The 21,956-nt window shown below is 48.9% G+C and overlaps 2 protein-coding genes across 4 annotated transcripts; one reads left to right on the forward strand and one right to left on the reverse strand.

The window, feature by feature from the left end:
- The first annotated feature begins 633 nt into the window (after nt 1-633).
- Armc7 (armadillo repeat containing 7) lies at nt 634-17,550 on the forward strand. 2 transcript variants are annotated; one of them, XM_059272093.1, is made up of 3 exons: nt 634-1,017; nt 1,108-1,251; nt 15,415-17,550. In XM_059272093.1, the coding sequence occupies exons 1-3, from the start codon at nt 927-929 to the stop codon at nt 15,774-15,776; spliced, it is 597 nt and encodes a 198-aa protein (XP_059128076.1). In that variant the 5' UTR covers nt 634-926; the 3' UTR covers nt 15,777-17,550. The 2 variants fall into 2 exon arrangements, with proteins under 2 accessions (XP_059128076.1, XP_059128077.1); XM_059272094.1 differs by having other exon boundaries at nt 1,108-1,187; nt 15,415-15,555.
- On the reverse strand, nt 17,205-18,652 carry Nt5c (5', 3'-nucleotidase, cytosolic). 2 transcript variants are annotated; one of them, XM_059272095.1, is made up of 5 exons: nt 18,412-18,652; nt 18,102-18,202; nt 17,969-18,029; nt 17,653-17,767; nt 17,205-17,543 (listed from the first exon to the last, which is right to left on the reverse strand). In XM_059272095.1, the coding sequence occupies exons 1-5, from the start codon at nt 18,592-18,594 to the stop codon at nt 17,398-17,400; spliced, it is 606 nt and encodes a 201-aa protein (XP_059128078.1). In that variant the 5' UTR covers nt 18,595-18,652; the 3' UTR covers nt 17,205-17,397. The 2 variants fall into 2 exon arrangements, with proteins under 2 accessions (XP_059128078.1, XP_059128079.1); XM_059272096.1 differs by having other exon boundaries at nt 17,205-17,571.
- Nucleotides 18,653-21,956: the final 3,304 nt, after the last annotated feature.

Raw genomic sequence — 21,956 nt, forward strand, 5'->3', positions numbered from 1 at the left:
AAGAAAATCTCTTGTCCCAGGTTGGCATTGGGCAGGGATTAACCACAGACTTGAACCCCAGAAGTGGGGGCCAGGGAAAGGTAAAGTACATAAGCCCTTCTGCTGTAATTCAGGCCCCTGCTTCCAAACACAGAGCTAACTAAGTACATGACCCTTGACCCTTGCCCTAAAAAAACTCACTGCCCCCGGCATCCTCCACCTCCAAGACGACAGCATGGCAAAGCTGCCTCCCTCCCTGACGCTCCTTGGGACCCTTGTTTTGGGTCTGGGAGGTGTTCTGTTTTGCAGGCAGGGTCTTGCCATGTAGCCCTGGCTTGCCTTGAACTCTGGCTGTTCTCAAACCCATAGAGGTCTTCCTCCTGCCTCTTCCTCGAGTGCTGGGATTCAAGTACCACGTGCCTAGACGACCATAAGGTCCATCTATCTGTCAGTTCCGTCCATCTTTCCTTCTCTCCCTCCTCCCCCTCTCTACACACATCCCCGCGGCAGCACAGCGGACGCCCAAAGCCATGAGCTCGAGAAATCGCGCGGGAAGTCCAGGGCACGCCCACTAGCCACGCCCAATTCCGTGCTGGTCCTGCCCCTTCCGCTCCCGGGGGCGGGGCTAGAGCGATTTCCGCCCTCAGCCCGGAAGCGGTGTGGAGAGCGCTGTGGGGGGTGTGTCTCTGGTTCCAAATCGCCACAGCTTTTTGTCACCCGGCTTGAATTCGGTGTTCAAACCGGCTCTGACAGCATTCTGAGATCCATCCCCATCCCCATATCTCATCTCCAGCTGCCAATCACTGCAGACTCCGAACCCAGGACCGGACAGAGTTTGCCGCCTGCCGCTCGGTCGTCCCCGGGACAGGTCAGGGTGCCGGCGAGGGTTTCGCGCGGCCTTGTGGCCTCTTCCCACCCGTCCTCCCGGCTCCTTCGTCGCTCCAACCATGGCACAGAAACCCAAGATAGACCCCCACGTCGGGCGGCTGGGGTACCTGCAGGCGCTGGTCACTGAGTTCCAGGAGACGGAGAGCCAAGGTGAGAGGTGCGGGGTGGGCACGAGGGACCGGGAAGAGCCCCGACGGCAGAGCCGCACGGGCCCGACCCCAGTACCGCTTCCCATTGCAGACGCCAAGGAGCAGGTCCTCGCCAACCTTGCCAACTTCGCCTATGACCCGGGCAACTACCAGTATCTGCGGCAGCTGCAAGTGCTAGACTTATTCCTCGACTCGCTGTCAGAAGAGAATGACACTCTAGTGAAGTTTGCTATTGGTAAGGGTACTGACTAGATACTGACTAGAGCGACGTCAGAGATTTAGAAGTGAGCCCTTAAGCCAGGCGTGATGGCACTCGCCTGTAAACCCAGCATTAGGAGAGGCTGAGGCCGGAGGATTGTTGTGACTTGGAGGCCAGCCTGGAATACAGAGTAGGACACTGTTACAAGACAAACTAGTCTTTAGAAAAGAGATAAGCAGGGAAGTGAGTTGAAACTGCTTTGAAAGTTTCAAACTTGAAACTGTTTCAAAGTTGAAACTGCTCTTATATATCAAGAGACGCAATGGTGACTTGAAATGTATAGCTTAGGACTCCGTTAGATGACCGTTTGAATTATTCATGATAGATTTTTTTTAAACTGTGTGTGTGTGTGTGTGTGTGTGTGTGTGTTTGAATGAGTGTGGGTATGTGCATCACAGTGTATGCATGAAAGTCAGAGGACAGTTTTTCAAAAGTCAGTTCTCACTGAGTATGGTGGCATATGTCTTTTATCTCAGAAGACAGAGGTGGGTGGATCTCTGTGAGTTCAAAGCCAGCCTAGTCTACATATTGAGTTCTAGATCACCTAGGGCTACATGGTAAGATGGCTGTCTCAAATGAATAGGTAAAATAGTCATGGTTATCAGTTCTCTGGTTCCAGTTTGCTGAGGCAGGAGCTCTTGTTTCTTCTGTGTAGTAGAGCAGCAGCGTACTCCATAGCTGGCCCATGAGCCTCCAGCCAATCCCCCTCAACCTCCCAGTCTCTCCTAAGAGTACTGGGATTACAGGTGCTCAACACTGCATCTGAATTTTTTTTTTAGGTAGGTTCCTGGTATTGAACTCAAGTTGTCAAGTTTGAATGGCAAGCTCTTTTACCCACTGAGCCATCTCCTCTCCCCAATGATAGATTTTTTGGCTTTTTTCGAGACAGGGTTTCTCTGTGTAGTTTTGGTGCCTGTCCTGGAACTCACTCTGTAGCCCAGGCTGGCCTCGAATTCACAGAGATCCGCCTAGCTTTGCCTCCCGAGTGCTGGGATTAAAGGCGTGCGCCACCACTTCCCGGCTCAATGATAGATATTTATTATTGTGTGCTACATAAGGAAAATACTGGTCCAAGTTCTGGAGAGATGGTGAAGAGGTTGGGAAAAGTCTTTGCCCTAAAGGAGTTTGTTTTCTAGAAGGGGAGCAAGGTGGTGGACAAGAAAGCAAGATGGAAATAAACAGCATGATTGGTGGAGCAACAGGAGGCAGCACTACTTAAGTTTTAGCCTTCATGGATGCGGTGTGGACAAAGGCCCTAAGCAGGAAGTTGTTAGAGGGAATGTTTTTTAAGTGAAGAGGAGGATGGGATAGAGTGAAGTTAGACTGCTTAACACGGGGGCTTTAGATCTGGGTCATGGGAAGAGGTTTAGAATTTAAGAAAAACAAAAATTCTTCCAGCACATACTTTTTGTTTGTTTGTTTTCAAGACAGGGTTTCTCTATGTAACAGTCCTGGCTGTCCTGGAACTGGCTTTGTTCCAGGACAAACAAAGTTTTGTTCTAACTCATGGAGATCCACCTGCCTCCTGAGACTGGGACTAAAGGCATGCGCCACCATTGCCTGGAGAGCAACTTAAAAAATAACATTTCCAAAAAAAAAAAAAAGATAATAATAACATTTCCAGGCTGGAGAGATGGCTCAGCAGTTAAGAACACTGGCTGTTCTCCCAGAGGTCCTGAGTTCAATTCCCAGCAACCTACAGAGCAAGATCTGGTGCCCTCTTCTGACCTGCAGACAGAACACTGTATGCATAATGAATAAATAAATCTTTAAAAAGTAATAATAGCATTTCCCCATGCAATATGAAAGGAACCCTGCATACACTGGGAAAGAAACCCTTAGTAGGAATATCTTCAGGCCTGGAATGTGTTCAGTGATGGAGCACCAGTATAATGGTGTGTGTACCCACATGCCTGAGACTCTGTTAGTCAATCCTCAGCATTGGAAGAAGATAATTCCAAAATTGTTTAATATTTAATTATGCACATTTCTCTAACAATACTCTAAATAACTTTTTTATTTATGGGAGAGGGCAGGGCATGTGCCAGGTCAAAGGACAATTTTGTGGTTGTTTTTTTTGAGACGAGATCTCACTATGTAGCCCTCCCTGGTTGGCCTAAAACTTGACTGCCTCGTGGATGCTGGGATTAAAGGTGAACCACCATCCCTGGCTTTCAGAGGACAGTTTGTAGAGTCAGTTACTCTACCATGTGAGTCCTAGGGATGGAACTCCGGTCATGAAACTTGGTGGCAAGTGCTTTACCCACTGAGCCGTCTTGCAAGCCTAAAAGGGCATTTTTTGTTGGTGGTGGTTTGTGTAAAGGAGGGTCCAGCTTGGGCCCTGTACATTTTGTCTGGCTGTGTCCTTAGAGAGATCTCTTTCTCTCCCAGATAAACTTCATTTTAGAACAGGTTGAGGAAACTTGAAGAGGCTGGGGGGGTATAGCTCAGTTGGTAGAGTGTGTGGTGGCTGCTGCTCCTGAGCCCAGCACTCAGGAGATGGAGACAGGTGAATGAGGAACTCTAGCGCATCTCCAGCCGCATAGCAAGTCCAAGCCTGAGCCACTCAAGACTCTTTCTCAGCAAAGAGGAAAGAATTCCAAATATAAAAATTCCCACAAAGCCACACCCACTTTTTCCTGTCTTAACTTCCTCCATTGTATGGTTTGTTTGCTATAATTGATGCGCTGGTATTGATACATCATGACTAGCCAAAGTCTTTATATTAATCAAATATCCTTCATTTTTTCCTAATACCCTTTTCTGGCCCAAGATCCCACATGGCATACATGACTTGATCATGTCTCACTTGGGGCGGGGGTGGTGGTGGTTTCTGAGACAGGGTCTCACTGTGTAGCTCTGGCTGGCCTGGAACTCCCTATGTAGATCACCCTGCCTTTGCCTACCTAGTGCTGGGATTAAAGACTTGTGCCACCATGCCTAGCATAATGTTTTTCTTGTGTTTTCCTATGAAAGGAAGGTGCTGTTTCTACCATATCATGTTAGGAGCATTTAGTGCCAGTGTGACTAGCTCTCCTGATACTACCTTCATGGCCTGGCTGAGGGAATGTTTGCCAGACATCTCTATCGTGGAACTGCTTTCCTTCACCCTTTCCACAGTACACTCTTGGAAGGGAGTTAGTACGTAAATTACCTTCAGTCTCTTTTCTAAAATCCTTTTCATATCTTTCACATTTATTTAATGTGTATCTGTGTTTGTGTATGTGTCAGGATGGGAATGTGGAGGTCCAGGGACAACATGCAGGAGTCAGTTCTCTCCTTCCACCATGTGAGATCAAGGGATGAAACTCAGGTTGTCAGGCTTGGCAGCAGGTGCCCTTAAATCTCTTTTATATCTGTATGTTTGGGGGAGTCTTCGCCAGGGGAGATGTGAACAATATCTGTGCCTTCTCTGTAGAGCACAGCAGCAACCAGAGTTAGAACCCACCAAAGTACAACTTGGGCAGCCACTGCTTACAGAATGGGGTGACCCCGTGGCAGCTGTGCCACCAAATAGACTTGCCCCAGCACAGGATGACCTCGCCATAGTTGGAGTCCCTACCCCCTCAGGAGCTTCCCACCATCTATAAACTGTAGCACCTCCAAGGCCCCAGTGGTTAGGGCACAGTCACAGCGACTGAGAGGTATAGGAGGGAGTCCCTAGAATCTTGAGTGAGGGCCTAATGGCTCTCCCTGTCCCCTTCTGAGGGAGCATCAGTAGTCAGCAAGTACAGTGGGAATGTCTCCTGTAAATAGTCACAGTTGTACTGATGAAATGACAGCTGTCGGTCATGTGCAGTGCCACGTGCCTTTAATCTCAGCACTTAGAAGGCAAAAGAAAATGACAGCGTGCTTCATGTTTGGAGGGTAGCGATTACAATTCCTCAAAAGATGCTCTTTCCGTAATGCCGATTGTTGAATGGTCTACACCATGTCTATAAGGTGGCCCACCTTCCTGTGTGTCTCTTTCCTCTCAAACGTGTCATTTAGCTCAGGGCTTCTTAACCTTTTCCCACGCAGAAGCCCTATTTGCCTGAAAAAAAAAAAATTGGGGGCCAGGGGGTGCAGTTCAAGACAGGGTTTGTCCATGTAGTCCTGGCTGTCCTGGAACTCACTCTGTAGACCAGGCTGACTTCAGGCCTCCTGAGTGCTGGGACTAAAGGCCTGAACCACCATCACCTAGCTGTCTTGAGAAGATTTTTGCATATATATACATTACACAAAACAAACATTACTATAACAAATAAGTATAGCTCTGGCATTTTAAGGGGGGTGGAAGCAAGAGAATCAAGAATTTAGGGTGATTTTCAGCTAAATAACTTTGAGGCCAGCCTGGGCTACATGAGACCCTGCCCAAGGGGGTGGAGGATCCTTGGTAAATGTATAATTTTACTATTTATTAAAGGAAACGTTTATACTAATAAGACGGATTTTTTGTTTATTTTTCACATAATCAAACCTGGCTGACTGTTTGATACTGTGGGATGTAGAACATCCTCAGTGTTTGTCAGAGTTTTAATGGCTTTGATTTTATAAGGTCAGTGCTGAAAAGTCTGATTTGCAGACATACATAGTAACAAATGGTAGATGTATGTTTAGAGCTGGGATTAAGGTTGTGCACACCACACCCAACTGGCCAGCTGTTTCAGGATTTCCACATTCAGTTATATAACCTCATGTGTGGTGGTGACTTACAATATAAGAAGGGGTGATTTAAGTCGGGCAGTCATGGCACAAGCCTTAAATCCCAGCACTCCAGAGGCAAGCAGATCTCTATGAGTTTGAGGCCAGCCTGGTCTACAAAGAGAGTTTCAGGACAACCTGAGCTACACAGAGAAACCCTGTCTTGGAAGAAAAAAGAAGCAGCAGCAGCAGTGATTTAGCTTGTCCGTCTGTCTCCTTTGTTTCCTGTAACCTAGAAATTCGATAACAATAGCATAACAATCCAGGGACACCTTTTATCCCTGAATACATTGGTATTTAGAGATACTCAGCTCTTCTTGATGTTTGCAATTCACAGAGCTGGCATACAGGTCCTCTGTCTCTTTTCACTGCGGGAGCTCCAGAGCACACAGAAATTCCAGTTGTACTTACCCTCCACAAGCAACCGCGCCATTAAGTGTGGTGCTGAGGAAATTCCCCTAGCAGTCAGGACCCAGAAGAGGCCTGTGGAGCTGTAGGCACACTGGGGATTGAACCTCACCTGCAGGGGGAATGGTGGCGCTCTAAGTGCTGCCTACGGGTCTTCAGAGCACTCCTATGGGCGGGGCCTCTATAGTTGGGCTATGGCAGGAGCCCAGTTGTCTGGATATTATTAGTTCAAGCCAGCTCTGTTCTTCTAGAAGAATGTTATACTAGATAAATAGTCTAAAAATTGGCCCCAGACTGGGAGGAAGAAGGATCAGGAGTTCAAGGTCAGACTCAGCTACATAGTGAATTTAAGGCAAGCCTCAGTTTACAAAACTTTGTCTCAAAAATCTCTACAAGCTCATGCATACCATTAGTCCCAGCATTCAGGAGGCAGAGGCCAGCTAGGGTCTACAGAGTGAGACTTCATCTTAAACAAAAAAAAAAAAACCCTACAAACAACCGTTGGTCTTTAGATGTGTTCCCAAGTGCCTCCATGTGCACCTCTGCCTCACTACTGTTGCCTTCTGAATGGGGACAGTGGCCATGCTTCCACCTGGGAGCCATAGAGCTCCTCTAACGTAGACTGCTGACTCCAGAGAAAAGGACCCAATCACAGAGCAGCCGTTCCTCCAGGTTCAAACAGTGTCTGTCCTGCTGGCTCCTCACCCCCGCAGGAGGCAGTGTTCTCAGTGCAGGACTCATGAGATCCTCTACCAACTTGGAGGCTCCATGGGAGACTTGGGCCTGACCTGGGTCTGCTCTCCGGGCAGCTCCCCTGAGTGGATGACTGTGTCCTGTCCCTCCTCAAGAACTGCCAGTGTCATCTCATTTCCTTCTTCCCAAGCACTTAGGCCTGGCCATCTTCACCTGGTCCAAGGCTCCAGTATGGAGTGAGGCTCCAGTTCTCAGCCTTGAATCTCTGGGACGCTGTGCAGGTTAGATTGCTCTTGTATTTATTATATGCAACAGAAAAGGAGAGTCCCAGTGGGACCTAGAAGATTCAGTGGTTGTCATCATTCCCCTTCCTTGGAAGCCTCTGCCACTGGAGGGGAGCACTGCCAAGTACCCGTACTACAGCCCAGAGCACTGTGTCTACCTCGGAGCTTCTAGTCTGTGTCCCTGATGGGAGCTCTAAGGAGGTGATCGCCCTGAGAAGCAAGCCTGGGTGTGCTTATCTGCACTTGAAGGATGCTCAGGTCTTTTGGCCTGAGGAGGAAGATGGAAGGAGAGGGTTGGAGGCAAAAGAGATTCTTTCAAAAGGATACAGTCCTGTGACTTGATGCAGAGGCCTTATGAAGGACTGGTTCTGCAAAAACCAGGCAAGAGATCAGGGTGTGGTGTCGCACACCTTTGATCCCAGGTAGAAGCAGGCAGATCTCTATGAGTTCAAGGCCAGCCTGGTCTACAAAGTGAGTTCCAAGACAGCCAGGCAGGGCTGTTACACAATGAAACCCTGTCTTGAAAAACCAAAAACAAACCCCCCCCCAAAAAAAAAAAACAGACAAGAGACAAGCTGAGTCAGATTGCCCATGGCATTGTCTCTCAGAACTCAAACCAATGTCTCTGTTGGCAAGTAGCAGAGTGAGTGTGATATGAAGGAACTGGGCTGGGGGATCAGACAGCTTGGATTCAGTTACCATCTCATGTGATTTCCCTCGGTTACTTGTCAGAGGGGAATTGTAAATACCTGCTTGAGGGAATTAACTGGCCTTTTCAGGTCATTGCCTGCAACTATAGAATCCCCTAGGCCTCTGCCCATAGACCTGAATCCAGATGGCTTTAAAGCTGATATCTCTCTTCTCCCAGGTAGGATAGGACAGTATCCCATCAGGGGAACCACCCTTCTGCTCAGGAATTCTCGCCCTCTAGAAAAGTAGGAGCAGTAGGAGTGTGGATCCTTAGCCTGCCAGCTGATGCCTAGGCAGTGTTAAGTGAAGAAAGCCAGTCCAGCATGCTGGTTGTACTCTGCCCTGACTACCAGACCATAGCTGTCAGCTCCTGCAGCACTAACATGCAGTGAGGGAATGCTGCTTAGTGTGTGTTGTAGAATATTATTTCAAGGTGTGTTACTTTTGTTTATGTTGCATTTGTTTAACTGCGATGCTGTGTTACTATGCCTGTCTAAAACACCTGATGGTCTAATAAAGAACTGGCCAATAGCAAGGCAGGAGAAAGGATAGTTGAGGCTAGCAGGCAGAGAGAACATATATAAAGAGAAATCTAGGAGGAGCAAGGACAAGAGATGGAGGATTGAAAAGGAGGAGCCAGAGAAGGAAGAGGACATCAGGGACCAGCCACCCAGCTACACAACCAGCAACGGAATAAGATGGACAGAAGTAAGCAAACGGGAAAAGCCCAGTGGCAAAAGGTAGATGGGATAATCTAAAGTAAAGAAAGCTGGCTAGAAACTAAATCAAGCTAAGGCCGGGCATTCAGAAGTAAGAATACATCTCCATGTGTGACTTATTTGGGAGCTGGGTGGCGGGCCTCCCAAAAGAGTAAAATACCAATCAACAACAAGTGTGGGCCTGCTCTGTCCTTCCCGGGTGTCGTTGCCTCTCACCCTGGAGATACGCTTATTGTTAGCAGCTAGGAGCTGCAGCAGGACCTTGTTCCAGTGGAACTCAGGCTGGTGGGCTGAGGGACCTCCACCCAGATAAACCTGTGTCCTTGGAAAGAATTTCAGGATGAGTCAGAGTGAAGCAAAGTTAGTAGAAAGGAGATTTTCCACCGTGTAGGTCTAAGTGTGGGTGTCAGAGAGGTGGGTACTTAAGAACAATAGTACACACCCAAGACGTGGGTGCAGGTGAGATGATTTTATGGTTTTTGAAGTTACATTGCATAAAGGATCGCACAACCAGGTTCAAAGTTTCAGTAAAGCTTAAGGACCAGTTTAAAAATTAAGTGAAAGGGACCAGTGAGATAGCTCATTGGGGAGAGGCTTTTGTTGTCAAACCTGACAACCTTTCAGTTCCCAGGACCCACATTGTAGGAGAACACTGACTTCCCGAGCCGTCCCCTGACTTGGACACATGCCTTTCTGCCTCTCTGAGACCAGGAGCCTGAGATCTGCTGGAGCATCACTGGTTGCCATTATCCCACCAGCTGTGGTGGGGCTCTGAAGGACACAGTAGTCCCTTGCCACCATGGCCTGGACTGGCTGTCATTTCCTGGGAAGGGTGGGGTGCTGTTTTCCTGTGCCCAGCAAGAGGGACTAAACCCTTGTATATCAGGAAACCTCTCCTCAACAAAGTTGACTCCCACTAGTTGTGATAGAGTTATCTAGTAACTAACTAGTATTATCCTAATCTTCAAGGATCTGAGTTCTGTGTCCAATGGAACCAGCAGGCAGAGCCCAAGCCCAACTCCTGGGCTTCATCTTCCCTTGTTTGTTGTGTCTACTCCACTGTGTCTCCTCTGCCACAGTTAGGAGTCAGCTCTGGTGCGAAAGCATAGGCGGTCCCCAAAGGCCAGGGGTCACATTTAATCACAGAGGAACTAACAGCCACCAGGCAGTGGCTTTAGTCACACAAAAGCTGTCTAAGGCTGGTGGTGGCGGCATACACCTTTAATCCCAGCACTCAGGAGGCAGAGGCAGGGAGGTCTGAGTTCGAGACCAGCCTAGTCTACAGAGCGAGATCCAGGATAGCCAGGCTACACAAAGAAACCCTGTCTCGAAAAAAGAGTTGAGCTGAAGCCCTAGTTAAAAACATCCTATACATCTGTCTGTACTATCCTAGAAGCAACCAGGACATACAGAGCAAAGAGATGAGTATCTTGCTTCTATGAAAACTGATTGATTCTTAGGGCCCCACAGGGTTTTAGCAGTTTTGTTGCTAAAGCTAGGATCAAGAAATGGCTTCTAGCAGGGCTGTGATGGCACATGCCATTAATCCCAGCTCTCAGAGGCGGAGGCAGGTGGATCTCTGTGAGTTAGAAACCAGCCTGATCAAAGTTGCAGGACTTGAAACCACACCCCCATCCCTTACCCCACATCCCCACCACACACCCCCAAAAAAGCGACCTCTGAGAATTCAGGTTAAAGTGTCTTCCTATATCTTGCAATACATAACGATGCCACCAGGTGGTAGTAGTGCTCAAAGGCTAAGTCTCCATCTTCTTTGGAAAGCAACAGTGTATTTCTCTTGATTTAATTAGATGTCTTTGGCATTTGAAAGAGTTGTCTTTTTCTTTTCAAGTAAAGTACAATCAGAGTATAGTGGCATGCACGCACAGTCCCAGTTACTTGGGAGTCCTGGGCCAGAAGATCTCCTGAGCCCTCTAGTTTGAGACCAAGCAGGCTTGTTCTAGGCATAAGCAGTTGTATTTTATTTATGCGACACACAACTGGCCAGCATGGTATAGAATTTACAGAATTCAAGAGTGAAATCCCAACATGGTGGTACACAACTGTAATCCCATGACTGGGAGACAAAGGCAGGAAGATCTCCAGAAGTCCACTGCTAGCCTAGTCTACATGGAGAGTTCCAGGCCCTCCAGGGCTACATAGGATGCCTTGTCATGTGCATGCATATATACATCATAGTGTACCACCTTTTCTTTCCTTTTTGTGTTTGTTTGTTTGTTTTTAGATAACGTCTTACTATGTAGTACTAGCAGGCCTGGAACATGCTATGTAGACTGGGCTAGCCTCAAACTCACTGAGATGCCTGCCTCTTCTTCCCAGGTGCTGAGATTGAGGGTGTGTGTCACCAGGCCTGTCCTCCCTTTCTGTGGCTGTTGCTACTGAGCTAGGGTGTGGACTCCAAGGCCTCCTGTGTGCCTGCCAGGCACTCCACTCTGCTCCATGGTCTCCAGCCCCTTTGATAATGCTTCCTACAGCTAGCTTCTAGTATATTCTCCAGAGATATTTTCTGGATTTATAAATCCATATGTAAGTATCTATGTATAATTTTTGAATAATCTATGCATGAGGTAGCCTGTATCTACGTATGTATGCTTGTGTTATTGTTTAAGACAGAGTCAAACTCAATAACCCAAGATAGCTTGCAATTCACTGTGTAGTCCAGGCTGTCCTTGAATTTGGGGCAACATCCTGCCTCAGCCTCCCAAGTACTGGAATTGTAAGTGTGAGCCACCACACCCTACTTTAGATTTGTTTTAAATATAGTTATATATCTTGGTATATATCCTTGACCTGCAATATCTTGCCAGTCTGACCAATATAATGAAAAAAAAAAAGCAATGTCATACGCCAAGAGTAGTTATACACACCTATAATTCTAGCACTTGAGTGATAGAGTCAAGAGGACCATGAGTTCAGGAACAGTATGGGCCACACTGTGAGACCCTATCTATTTAAAAGAAGGGAAGGAAGGAAGAAAAGAAAACTAATATCACAAGGTACTTTCAGAGAAGCCTCGCCCCACTTCTGTCCTCATACCGATTCCTGTCTCCTACAGCCAGCCGGTTTCTGTGTTGTTTCATGGATGTGAGCATATACATGCATGTGTATTTTCCTTTCTCTCACAGGTGCTGAAGTAAAGCCCTAGAACAGACTGGTCCCCAGTGAAGCTTTCTGTTTCTTTTTTTAAACTCTATTGTACTATTATTGTGTGTGTGATGTGTAAGGGATGCACATACATGCCATTGTGTGCATGTGGGGGTCAGAGGACAACCTTATAGAGTCAGTTTCTCTGCCACCTTTCTGTGGGTTCCTGTAGTTGGTTGGGCTCAGGTCCCACCCAGGCTTGAGTACCTTTACCTGCATCTCCTGACCTGGTCTTATATTTTTTGAGTGAAGGAAGGTCTTACTATGTTGTCCAGGTTGCCCATGGGCTCCTGAGCTCAAGTGATCCTCCCTCCTCAGCTGCCCTAGTAGCTAGGATCATGAGGGTTTGCCACCTCATCCTACGCCGAGGAAGATTTGACCACAGGCCAGGTCAGCCTTGTGCCCTGGTGTGGTCAGATCCTTAAGTTGAGGTAACATCTTGGATCTCGTCAAGGAGCGCTCACCCAGTCAGCAGGTGCCCAGCGCTCTTTTAATCCCCAGGACAGTCCTTTGAGAGCCCTTCCCAGCACCAGTGCCTGCTTTGTGGCTCCAGTTCGTCTGCTTCTCCAAATCCAGCTCCCATTTCAAGTTATACTTGGGATTTCCTCTCCTGCCTCTCAGGGGTTTCTATGGTTACTGGTGTCCAGCAGAGTCTTTGCCTCCTGCCTCTAGCTGGTTCCCCCCCCCCCCCCCCCCCTGTCTTTGTCTGTCCAAAGCAAATTCTTTGGCTAGTCAGGACTTGCTTTTCTCTGTTTTGTTTTGGTGGTGCTGAGAGTGAACCCAGGGACCTAGGCCAGCCCTCCACCACCAAGGCACACCCCAGTCCGCTCCTTCTTGTACATAGGATGAATGTACAGTAAAATGCACATAAGTGGCAGTTTAATTAATCCTTAAATTCATTAAAGTATGTGCCCTTCCATGTAATGGCATCTCCATCAAGATGTGGCTTGTTTCTCCATGTGCCCCATGCAGGCTGCACAGCTCTGACCTCTGTCCCCATGGGTTGCTGTTACTTGGTCTTGGTCTTTATATAAGTGAGATATTCGAGATCCATCCTAAAGCTGGTTTCTTTTTTTTTTTTTAATTTTTGTTTATTTTTACTTTATGTACATTGGTATTCTGCCTTCATGTCTATGTGAGGGATGAGGGAGTCAGATCCCCTGGAACAGGAGTTACAGACAGGTGGGTGCTGGGAATTGAACCTGGGTCCTCTTGAAGAGCAGCCAGTGCTCTTAACTGCTGAGCCATCTCTCCAGCCCCTAAATCAGGTTTCTTAAAAAAAAAAAAAAAGTAAAGGATTGTAGGGAGGCATGATAGCATAGGACTTTAATGCCAGCATTTGGGAGGCAAAGGCAGATTACTCTCTGTGAGTTCAATGCCAGCTTGGTCTACATAGCAAGTTCCAGACCAGCCAGAGCTGTAATGTGTGTGTGTGTGTGTGTGTGTGTGTGTGTGTGTGTGTGTGTGTGTGTCTCTCTCTCTCTCTCTCTCTCACACACACACACACACACACACACACACACACAAACAAATTAATTCTTTCTCTGTGTGTGTGTGTGTGTGTGTTCATGAGTGTGGAGGCCAGAGGTAGATCTTCCTCTGTGGCTCTCCACTGTGGTTTTTGGAGACAGAGTCTCTCACTAAATCTGAAGCTCACCACACACACACACACACACACACTCACTCTCTCTCTCTCTCTCTCTCTCTCTCTCTCTCTCTCTCTCTCTCTTTTTCTCTCCTGTCCCATAAAGAAGCTACAGACCCACACAATCATGTCTGACTTTATGTAGGTGGTAGGGATCAAACTCAGGGTCTCATCTTGCATGGCAAGTACCATCTCCCCAACCCCAAAATTTGTATTTTTTATTTTGTTTATTTTTAAGATTTAAAATTTTTTATTTCATGTATGTGTATGTATGTGGCAGGGGTGGAGCTAGGGATAGGTCCATGTGGGCACAGGTGCCATTGGAGGCCAGAAGAGGACATCATGAACATCAGGTAATATGGAGCTGTAGTTAGAAGTGGTTGGGAACTGCTTTATGGGAGCGCTGGGAACTGAACCCAGGTCTTCGGCAAGAGCAGTATGTGATCTTAACTGTTGAGCTTTCTCTCCAGTCTTTGTTTTTTTGTTTTATGTTTATTTTATGTGCATTGGTGTTTTGCCTGCATGTATGTCTGTGTGAGGGTGTTGGATCCTGGAGTTACAGACAGTTGTGAGCTGCCATATATGTGCTGGGAATTGAACCTGGGTCCTCTGGAAGAGCAGTCAGTGCTCCTTTTTTTTTTTTTTTTTTTGGAGACAAGGTTTCTGTGTAGTTTTGGTGCCTGTCCTGCAACTCACTCTGTAGCTCAGGCTGGCCTTGAACTCACAGAGATCCACCTGCCTCTGCCTCCTGAGTGCTGGGATTAAAGGTGTGTGGCACCACTGCCCGGCCCAGTCAGTGTTCTTAACTGCTGAGCCATCTCTAGCCCAAGAAGTTTGGAGAGGGGAAGCCCAGGTAGAGCCTGTGCTCCAATTTTTGGGAACACAGGCTGCTTCCACCATTTTTTTTTTGGGGGGGGGGGCGTCCTGGAACTTGCTGTCTAGACCAGCTAGTCTTGAACTCACGGAGATCCACCTACCTCTGCCTCCCAAGTGCTGGTGTGTGTCCCACCACCTCCTGGCCAGTCCTTATGTTGTTTGTTTTTATTCTTCTCTCTCCCTCCCCTTCCCCCGCCAGGGTTTCTTTGAGACCCTCACCCTCTTCTCATCTTCAAGAGATGCTGTCAGCTAGGCAGAGGGGCCTAGAGCCCTGATGGCCGGAAGCTGAGTTAGAACAGGAAGTCAGCTTCCTGCATTGAGGAGCCAGAGCTAAAGCAAAGTGTGCCCCTAGAAAAGGTAGCATCTGTCCCCAAGGCCAAAGGGGGCCTAACCTGAAAATGGAAGAAGGGACCTGTGCCCATGCAGGTTTGGGTCTTTATGTCCGTGTTTGTATGTACATGCACTACATGCATGCCTGGTATGCATAGAGACAAGCGGGCATTGGAGCCCCAGGAATTGAAGTCACAGGTCACTGTGAGCCACCGTGTAGGTGCTGGGAACTGCACCCAGGTCCTCTGGAAGATCATAAGCACTCTTAACCGCTAAGCATCTCTCGACAGTCTTTTTCTTTTTTAAATAAACGTATTTATTGATTTTACATACCGGCTGCAGTTCCTCCTCCCAGTCCCTCCACCGAGAGTTTTTTTCTGGTCTCTCACTCTGGACTTTCCTACTCTCCAGAATTCTAGTAACAATGAGGCATGGTGTTGTGTCCACTTGACTTGGGGATAATAGTGGCAGGCTGGACTTCCTGAAGTCTTGAGAGAAGACTGGGGTGTGGTGACTTTGCAGTCCTTGTCCATAGACAGACTTTTCCCCAGGCCTGGGCATTCCCCCAAGACTCACTAGCCAGAAAGGAGGAGAGATGAGAGGAAGCCAGGACCACAGCACCCCGCTCATCCTTGCCTTTCTCCAGGGGGCCTCTGTAACCTGTGCCCGGACAAGGCCAACAAGGAGCACATCCTGCAGGCCGGAGGCATCCCGCTCATCACCAACTGCCTGTCCAGTCCTAACGAGGAGACGGTGCTATCTGCTGTCACCACACTCATGTACTTGAGTTCACCCGGCACCAGCCCCCATCCCGAGCTCACCTCCTTGCCCGTGGTCCAGTGCATGCTGCGCTTTTCTCTCTCAGCCAACACAAGGCTCCGGAACCTGGCCCAGATCTTCCTAGAAGACTTCTGCTCCCCAAGCCAGGTGGCTGAGGCCCGCAGCCAGCAGGCCCATTCAGCCCTGGGTATCCCACTGCCAAAGACTGAGGCCCCACAACAGCCCTGATCCAAGGAGACCCCAAGACCCTATCACTTTCTGTCTGAGATTAGTCCTGTCATAGGCATAGGAAGCACCTTGAGCCCATCCTGCCCAAGGGATGCCTGGTCAGCTGTATGCAAGGTACAGTCTCTGAGCATGGCGGGTATTTTTGGCTAGGAGAAGCCATAGGAATGAAGAAGCCAGACCTGAGATGCTTAGAGGAGAAAACCAAAATTGTTATGGCCTTCAAGGAGTGGCACTGCCAACAACTGCAGACAGCAGACACCTCTGGTGCCCCAGTGCCCAGCTACACCTCATGTAGAAAGCCTTGTGAGAGTGGCCAGTAACAGGAGTGTCCAGAGTGACGTCGATGACTAGAGATCAGTTGGCCTTATTAGCTGGGAAGGTGCTGTGTGGTAACTCCTCTAGCACTGAGGCTGGGCATTTGGGCATGGCAGACATTGACTTGGACAGCTCTGTAGCCCAGAAACAAATGTCCACACAACCCGGCCTGGCACCATGTGAGGAATGCAAAGATGAAGTCTCTGCCCTTGGATGTCACACCTGAAGGACTAGTAACCAGATGGCCATCAGGCATTAGTTCAAGGCCCAGGAGTTAAGCTCAGAATAAAGACGGGACCAGGGGTGGAGGTGCATACCTTGTCCCTTTGGAGAGGCCCTACATAGATCCTAGGACATGGTCAGAAAGACAGCGACTTCAGCTCCCCTTGTGACCAGGCTGTGGACCCCTCATATACCAGCTGCCAACTGTGGCATCCCTGTCCCTTCAGAAAAGTTGCTCTGGCCCCCTCTGCCTGTGATCAGATCTTCTGACACTGGAATAGGAGCCCTGGATTTGAACCCTTCATGGCTATCCAGATCTGCTTCTCGCTGTTCTCCAGGAACCACCAGCTTCCAGGGCAAATGTCAACCCATTAGGACTCTGACAGATAGATCTTCAATAAAGACACCTAGAACTAGATGCCGGAGGAGCGCAGTGGCCAAACCTGTAATCCAATCACTTGAGAAATGGGGGGTAGTCATAAGTTTGAGACTAGCCCACCTAGTGAGTTCCTGGCCAACTTGGGCTATGACCTGTCACAAAAGGAAGAAGCAGGGTCCCAATAATGTCAGAAGAACAGCAAGATCCTGTAGCTGGTGACTCCCTCCCTCCTGTGCCAGTGAAAGAAAAATGAAGCTGGGGGGAAAGTGAAGAGGGTGGACCTGATGAGAAGTTGGGGTTCAGGAAAAATGGGGGGTCCCCACTAGATGGGCAACTAAAAGCTGTGTTAGAGGGAGGAGATCTACAAGGGTGTGGAATTGGGGCTGTCTGTACAGCCACTAGATGAGGGAAGGAAGAGGCCTCTTTATCAGAACCACCGTTCTCTACCCCACCCCCGAGCACGGGCCCTTTCCTCTCCTAAGAGAAGGGTCTTCAAAGAACTAAAGCCTCGCTTTTGGTTTTCATTTTTATTAAAAATCTCCTGATTTTCCCGTTGTATTTCTGTACCAGCCCTGCTCCTTCTGGGTGCAGCCATCTTGAGAAGGGCCAGATGGCGGAGTCTGTTCAAGTGGAGGTTACCGTGGCTCCCTGCCTGGAGAAAGTCACTTGTGCGTGCAGGCTCCTGTTGACACACCTCAGGGTCCTTCACAGGCCGGTTCGCTTGCTATCTATGATGCCCCTCCAGTTATCACTCCAGGAAAGCAGCCGTCTCCTGGTGGGGGGCAGGGCCAGGTGCTGATTGTGGCAGCAGGTGAACAAGATGTGCTCCCAGCTTGGGGTCTCCTCGAGGCCTGCAGCAGGAAAGGCACAGCATGCGGTCTGTAATCTGGTTATTTTTACTCCTCTCCCTAATCCCAACAGGCCAGGTGCCTGGAGGTTGTCAAGATTAACTGGCCCAACCTTGAATGGTGTCTTTGTCATCAATGAGCAGGTCCCCCATGACTACTGTCTTGTCCCTAGTCAGGATAATCCGTTCCACAAACTCAGGCCCCAGGTTCTGCTCTACCCAACGATACTGTACAGGCGGGGAAAAAAGGCAGAAAAGGGGGAAAAAAGTGAGTGGGCTTGCTAGACTCTAAATGCAGGGTCAGTGAGGCATTGGGTTAAGTGGGACTAAGCCTGAAAAGTGTGGTATTCCTTCCCCCCAACCCCCACTTTCTGTGGTTTATTTTTAAAAACCAAATTTGGAAAGCTAAATCTGCGCAGGCGCCGGCACCTTCTCGCCCACACAGTGGTCGTACTTCCGCAGTGGGCTGGTGCAGATGAAGACCTCGGTGCTGCAGAGAGAGGGGGCAGTTAGGCCTGGGGAGCGGGCTGACCTCCCGCCGCCCCCTCCCCACCCTCCTTACTCTTGCAAGTCGTTCATCTCTCGAAAAGCGTCCACGGCCCCAGGGACGGGCTCCAAGTTTAGGAAAAAGCCTGGAGCTTCATACACACTGGCCAGTTTCTCCTGAAAGAGACAGACCTCATCCCGCTCCTGTCTTACAGCAGGGGGAGCCCCAGAGAGGACCCACACTAAGCAGCCCGAGTCCACACGGGATAAAATGCTGGAGGTGGGTGAGCGCTCTCAAGCTTTCTAGTCAGGGATGAACTGTGGGTTCAGAAGCTGGGGTGACTGGAGTAGAACCCAGATGGCCCTGCCCAGGGAGGGCCTCCTACCGCTAGGTCCGGCCGCAGGGCTCGGTACTGCTCGCTGGCGAGGAAACCGCGGCGCTGCTCCAGCGGCACGTGCGGGTCCCCGGGGAAGCGGCGGCGGAAGCCCTGCAGGAGGCCAGACTCGAAGTCTGCCAGCACGCCGTCCATGTCCACCAGCACGCGCACTGGCCGCCGCCGCACCGCCATGGCCGCGCGCGGGGTCCCCGCCGAGCAGAGCAGCAACGCAGAGGATGCCAGTCCCGGAAACAAGCTTCCGGGACGCGAGCAGGGGCGGGGTTCGATCCAGCTTATTTGCATAGTGTCCAGGGAGGTACTCAGGATGGCCGCCACTCCTGTGTAGTTTCAGTATCCTGCTCCCCCAGACCTCCCTGAGATCCTTGCAGTGTGGGACCTGCTCCACATGCTGCATGCGGACTGTCTCTCCCTTGCTTGTCCAGGTTGAAGGTGGACAGGAACCCACCGGGACCCCAATTCCCAGATCATGAGGCTCCCAGTTCAAGAAAGGACCCCTTAAAGACAACTGTGGGCATGAGACAGACTCTCAAAGAGATGGAGTCATAAACCAGAGTTGGTTTGAAACAGTAGCGTTGATTTCGATCTGAGTCCACTGCTGCTTCTCTGCAGCCAAGGTCCCCGGTAGAATTAAAACTTCCAATTCGGGGCTGGAGAGATGGCTCAGAGGTTAAGAACACTGCTTGTTCTTCCAAAGGTCCTGAGTTCAATTCCCAGCAACCACATGGTGGCTCACAACCATCTGTAGTGAGATCTGGTGCCCTCTTCTGGCCTGCAGGGATTCGTGCAGACAGAACATTGTATATGTAATAAATAAATAAATCTTTAAAAAAAAGAAACTTCCAATTCCTTCTAGAGAAAACGTTAACACACACATCTGTTTTTGTATATTTCACAAAGTTCATGGCGACTCTCACAATGATTTACCAACCTATAAATGCAGATGAGTGAGCCCTCTTGATGGCTGTTCTTCCCTATTTAATGACTGCCCCTCCCCCTCACAGGGGGTTCCTGTGTGTAGCCCTGGCTGTCCTGGAACTCACTCTGTAGACCAGGCTGGCCCGAACTCACAGAGATCCGCCTGCCACTGCCTCCGCAGTGCTGGGATTAAAGGAGGGAGCCACCCTAAACCCATCGTGGTAGAAGCATCACAAAGCAGAGCCTGACATCTCACTTGAAAAGCCAGTTTAAAACAAGTGAGCCAAGCATGGTGGTGCACGCCTTTAACCCCAGAGATCTGCCTGCCACTGCCCCCGAGATTCTGGAGGTAGAAGCAGGCAGATCTCTTAAATTCCAAGACGGCCAGAGCTACATAGTGAGGACCCTGTCTCAAAAACAAAAATGTAAGTCTTTGCTTTGTGACTGAATTTTTACTAAGCCAGGCAACTCAGACAAACTGAGTTAAAAGGTTCATCTGCAGGTGTGTTTCTCCTGCCCTTTGGGTAACTTTTAACAATATTTTTATGCCAGGCAGTGGGGTGGTGGTGCTTTTTTTGTTGTTTTGTTTTTGTTTTTGTTTTTTCAAGACAAGGTTTCTCTGTGTAGCTTTGCTCCTTTCCTGGAACTCACTCTGTAGACCAGGCTGGCCTCGAACTCACAGAGATCCGCCTGCCTCTGCCTCCCGAGTGCCGGGATTAAAGGCGTGCGCCACCACCACCCAGCCTAGTGCATGCTTTTTTAATTTCAGCACTGGGAGGCAGTGGCAGGCAGATAGATCTCCATGAGCTGGAAAGCCAGCCTGGTATATACAGCTAGTTCCAGGACAGTCAGGGCTACACAAAGAAACTGTACATGTATACAATGTATTTTTACCCTATTCACCCTGGACGCCCCCCCCCCTTTTTGCAACAGGATTTTATGAACCCACGTTTGCCTCAAATTCACTATGTACTCCAGGCTAGTCCTGAACCCCTGATGCTTCTGCCTCCACCTCTCAAGTGCTAGGATCAAATGCATGTACCACTTGCACTCCACATTTTAAACTAGATTTTGTTTTTTTGCCCACATGTATGTGCACCACATACATGCAGTGCCTGGTGCTTGCAGAAGCCAGCAGGCTTCAGTTGGGAGCCAAGTGAGTGCTGGGAACTAAACCCAGATCCTTCACAAAAGCAGTGAATGTCCTTAACTGTTAAGCAGTCCTCTCAGCACATCAACCCCACCATTTTAAAAAGTTTGAAGATGACTTCATAGATTCTTTTCTGACTTGGGATGCTGAACCCCCTCCCCTCCAGCAAGTTTCCAGTCTAACAATCTGCCCCAACAATGCTGAAACTGGCTGAACAGCCAGCTGCTCCCTTGAAACACCTGTGACCAGGTGATTATCTCTCTAATAAAAGTTAAGACTGGGCTGGAGAGATGGCTCAGAGGTTACTCTTCTAGAGGTCCTGAGTTCAATTCCCAGCAACCACCTGGTGGCTTACAACCATCTACACTGAGATCTGGTGCCCTCTCCCTACAGGCATATATACACTGTATATGCAATAAATCTTTAAAAAAAAAAAAAAGTTAATGAAGCTGAGAAAGATGGGTACAGGTTCCCTCCCTGTAAGACTCACGGTAGAAACTCAGGCCAGTAAAAACCATGTCCCAATGCAGAAGGCTAGCCTGTTTCGGGAGACTGGGATAATCCTGGGCTATCCAGCTCTCAATTCAACATTATGTGAAATGCTTTCTAACCACCTATTAGTCCCTATGCCTTTTAAAAAAGACTCTTCTGTGTCTGTGTGTCCATGCTACCTGTGTAGAGGTAGAGGTCAGGACATCGGATCCCCTAGAGCTAGAGTTACAGACAGATGTGGGCCACTGGACATGGGTGCTTGGGAACCGAACTTTAGGAGCAACAAGCAATCTTAACTGCTGAACCATCTCTCCAGCCCTGTAACCCTTATCCTCAAAGATAACTCCTAGTAGCTCCAAGGTCTCACTTTGCTAATAAGGAAGTAGAGGTTCAAGAGACGTGGCAAGAGACCCAGCCTGTCACACAGGTGCATCTACAAGCCAGGTCTTAAAGCTGAATTTGGACACTGCACATGACACCTTGAGTTGATCTGAAACTTCCTGTTAGTCAAGCCCACCTCATTTGGGGGCACCCTGTTGGTTACTTGAACTCTCCTTTGAAAGTTAGCCACATGGATCTCAAGGTTTGGTCTCTGGAACTGAGGGTGGGAGCACAGGATGGGATAGGATGACAATGATGGCCATAAGGGAACAAAAGGGACCTCCACATAGAAAAGCTGCAGAGGTTCACAGTCAGGGCCTTTTAAAGTCCATCCCGGCCATCTCTGGTGGACACACCTGCACCTGTGCGAGGCTGAAGTGGACTCAGTGCCAGCCAGAGCTAGAGTGAGAATGTTTCAAAAGAAAAAAAAATCTAACCTGTACTTTTTTAAAGAAAATTCCACTTCCCTTTGGACTTTTGTTACACTGCTCAACTTCAAATGCTTTATCAAACCACTGGACAGGATTGTTTCTAGGAAAAGAAAGGCCCAGGAAGGACATTCCAACACTGTCAGAAAGCCAGGACTGGGTGAGGC

The sequence above is a fragment of the Peromyscus eremicus genome, chromosome 8a, assembly GCF_949786415.1.
Source record: "Peromyscus eremicus chromosome 8a, PerEre_H2_v1, whole genome shotgun sequence".
NCBI classification, from domain to species: domain Eukaryota; kingdom Metazoa; phylum Chordata; class Mammalia; order Rodentia; family Cricetidae; genus Peromyscus; species Peromyscus eremicus.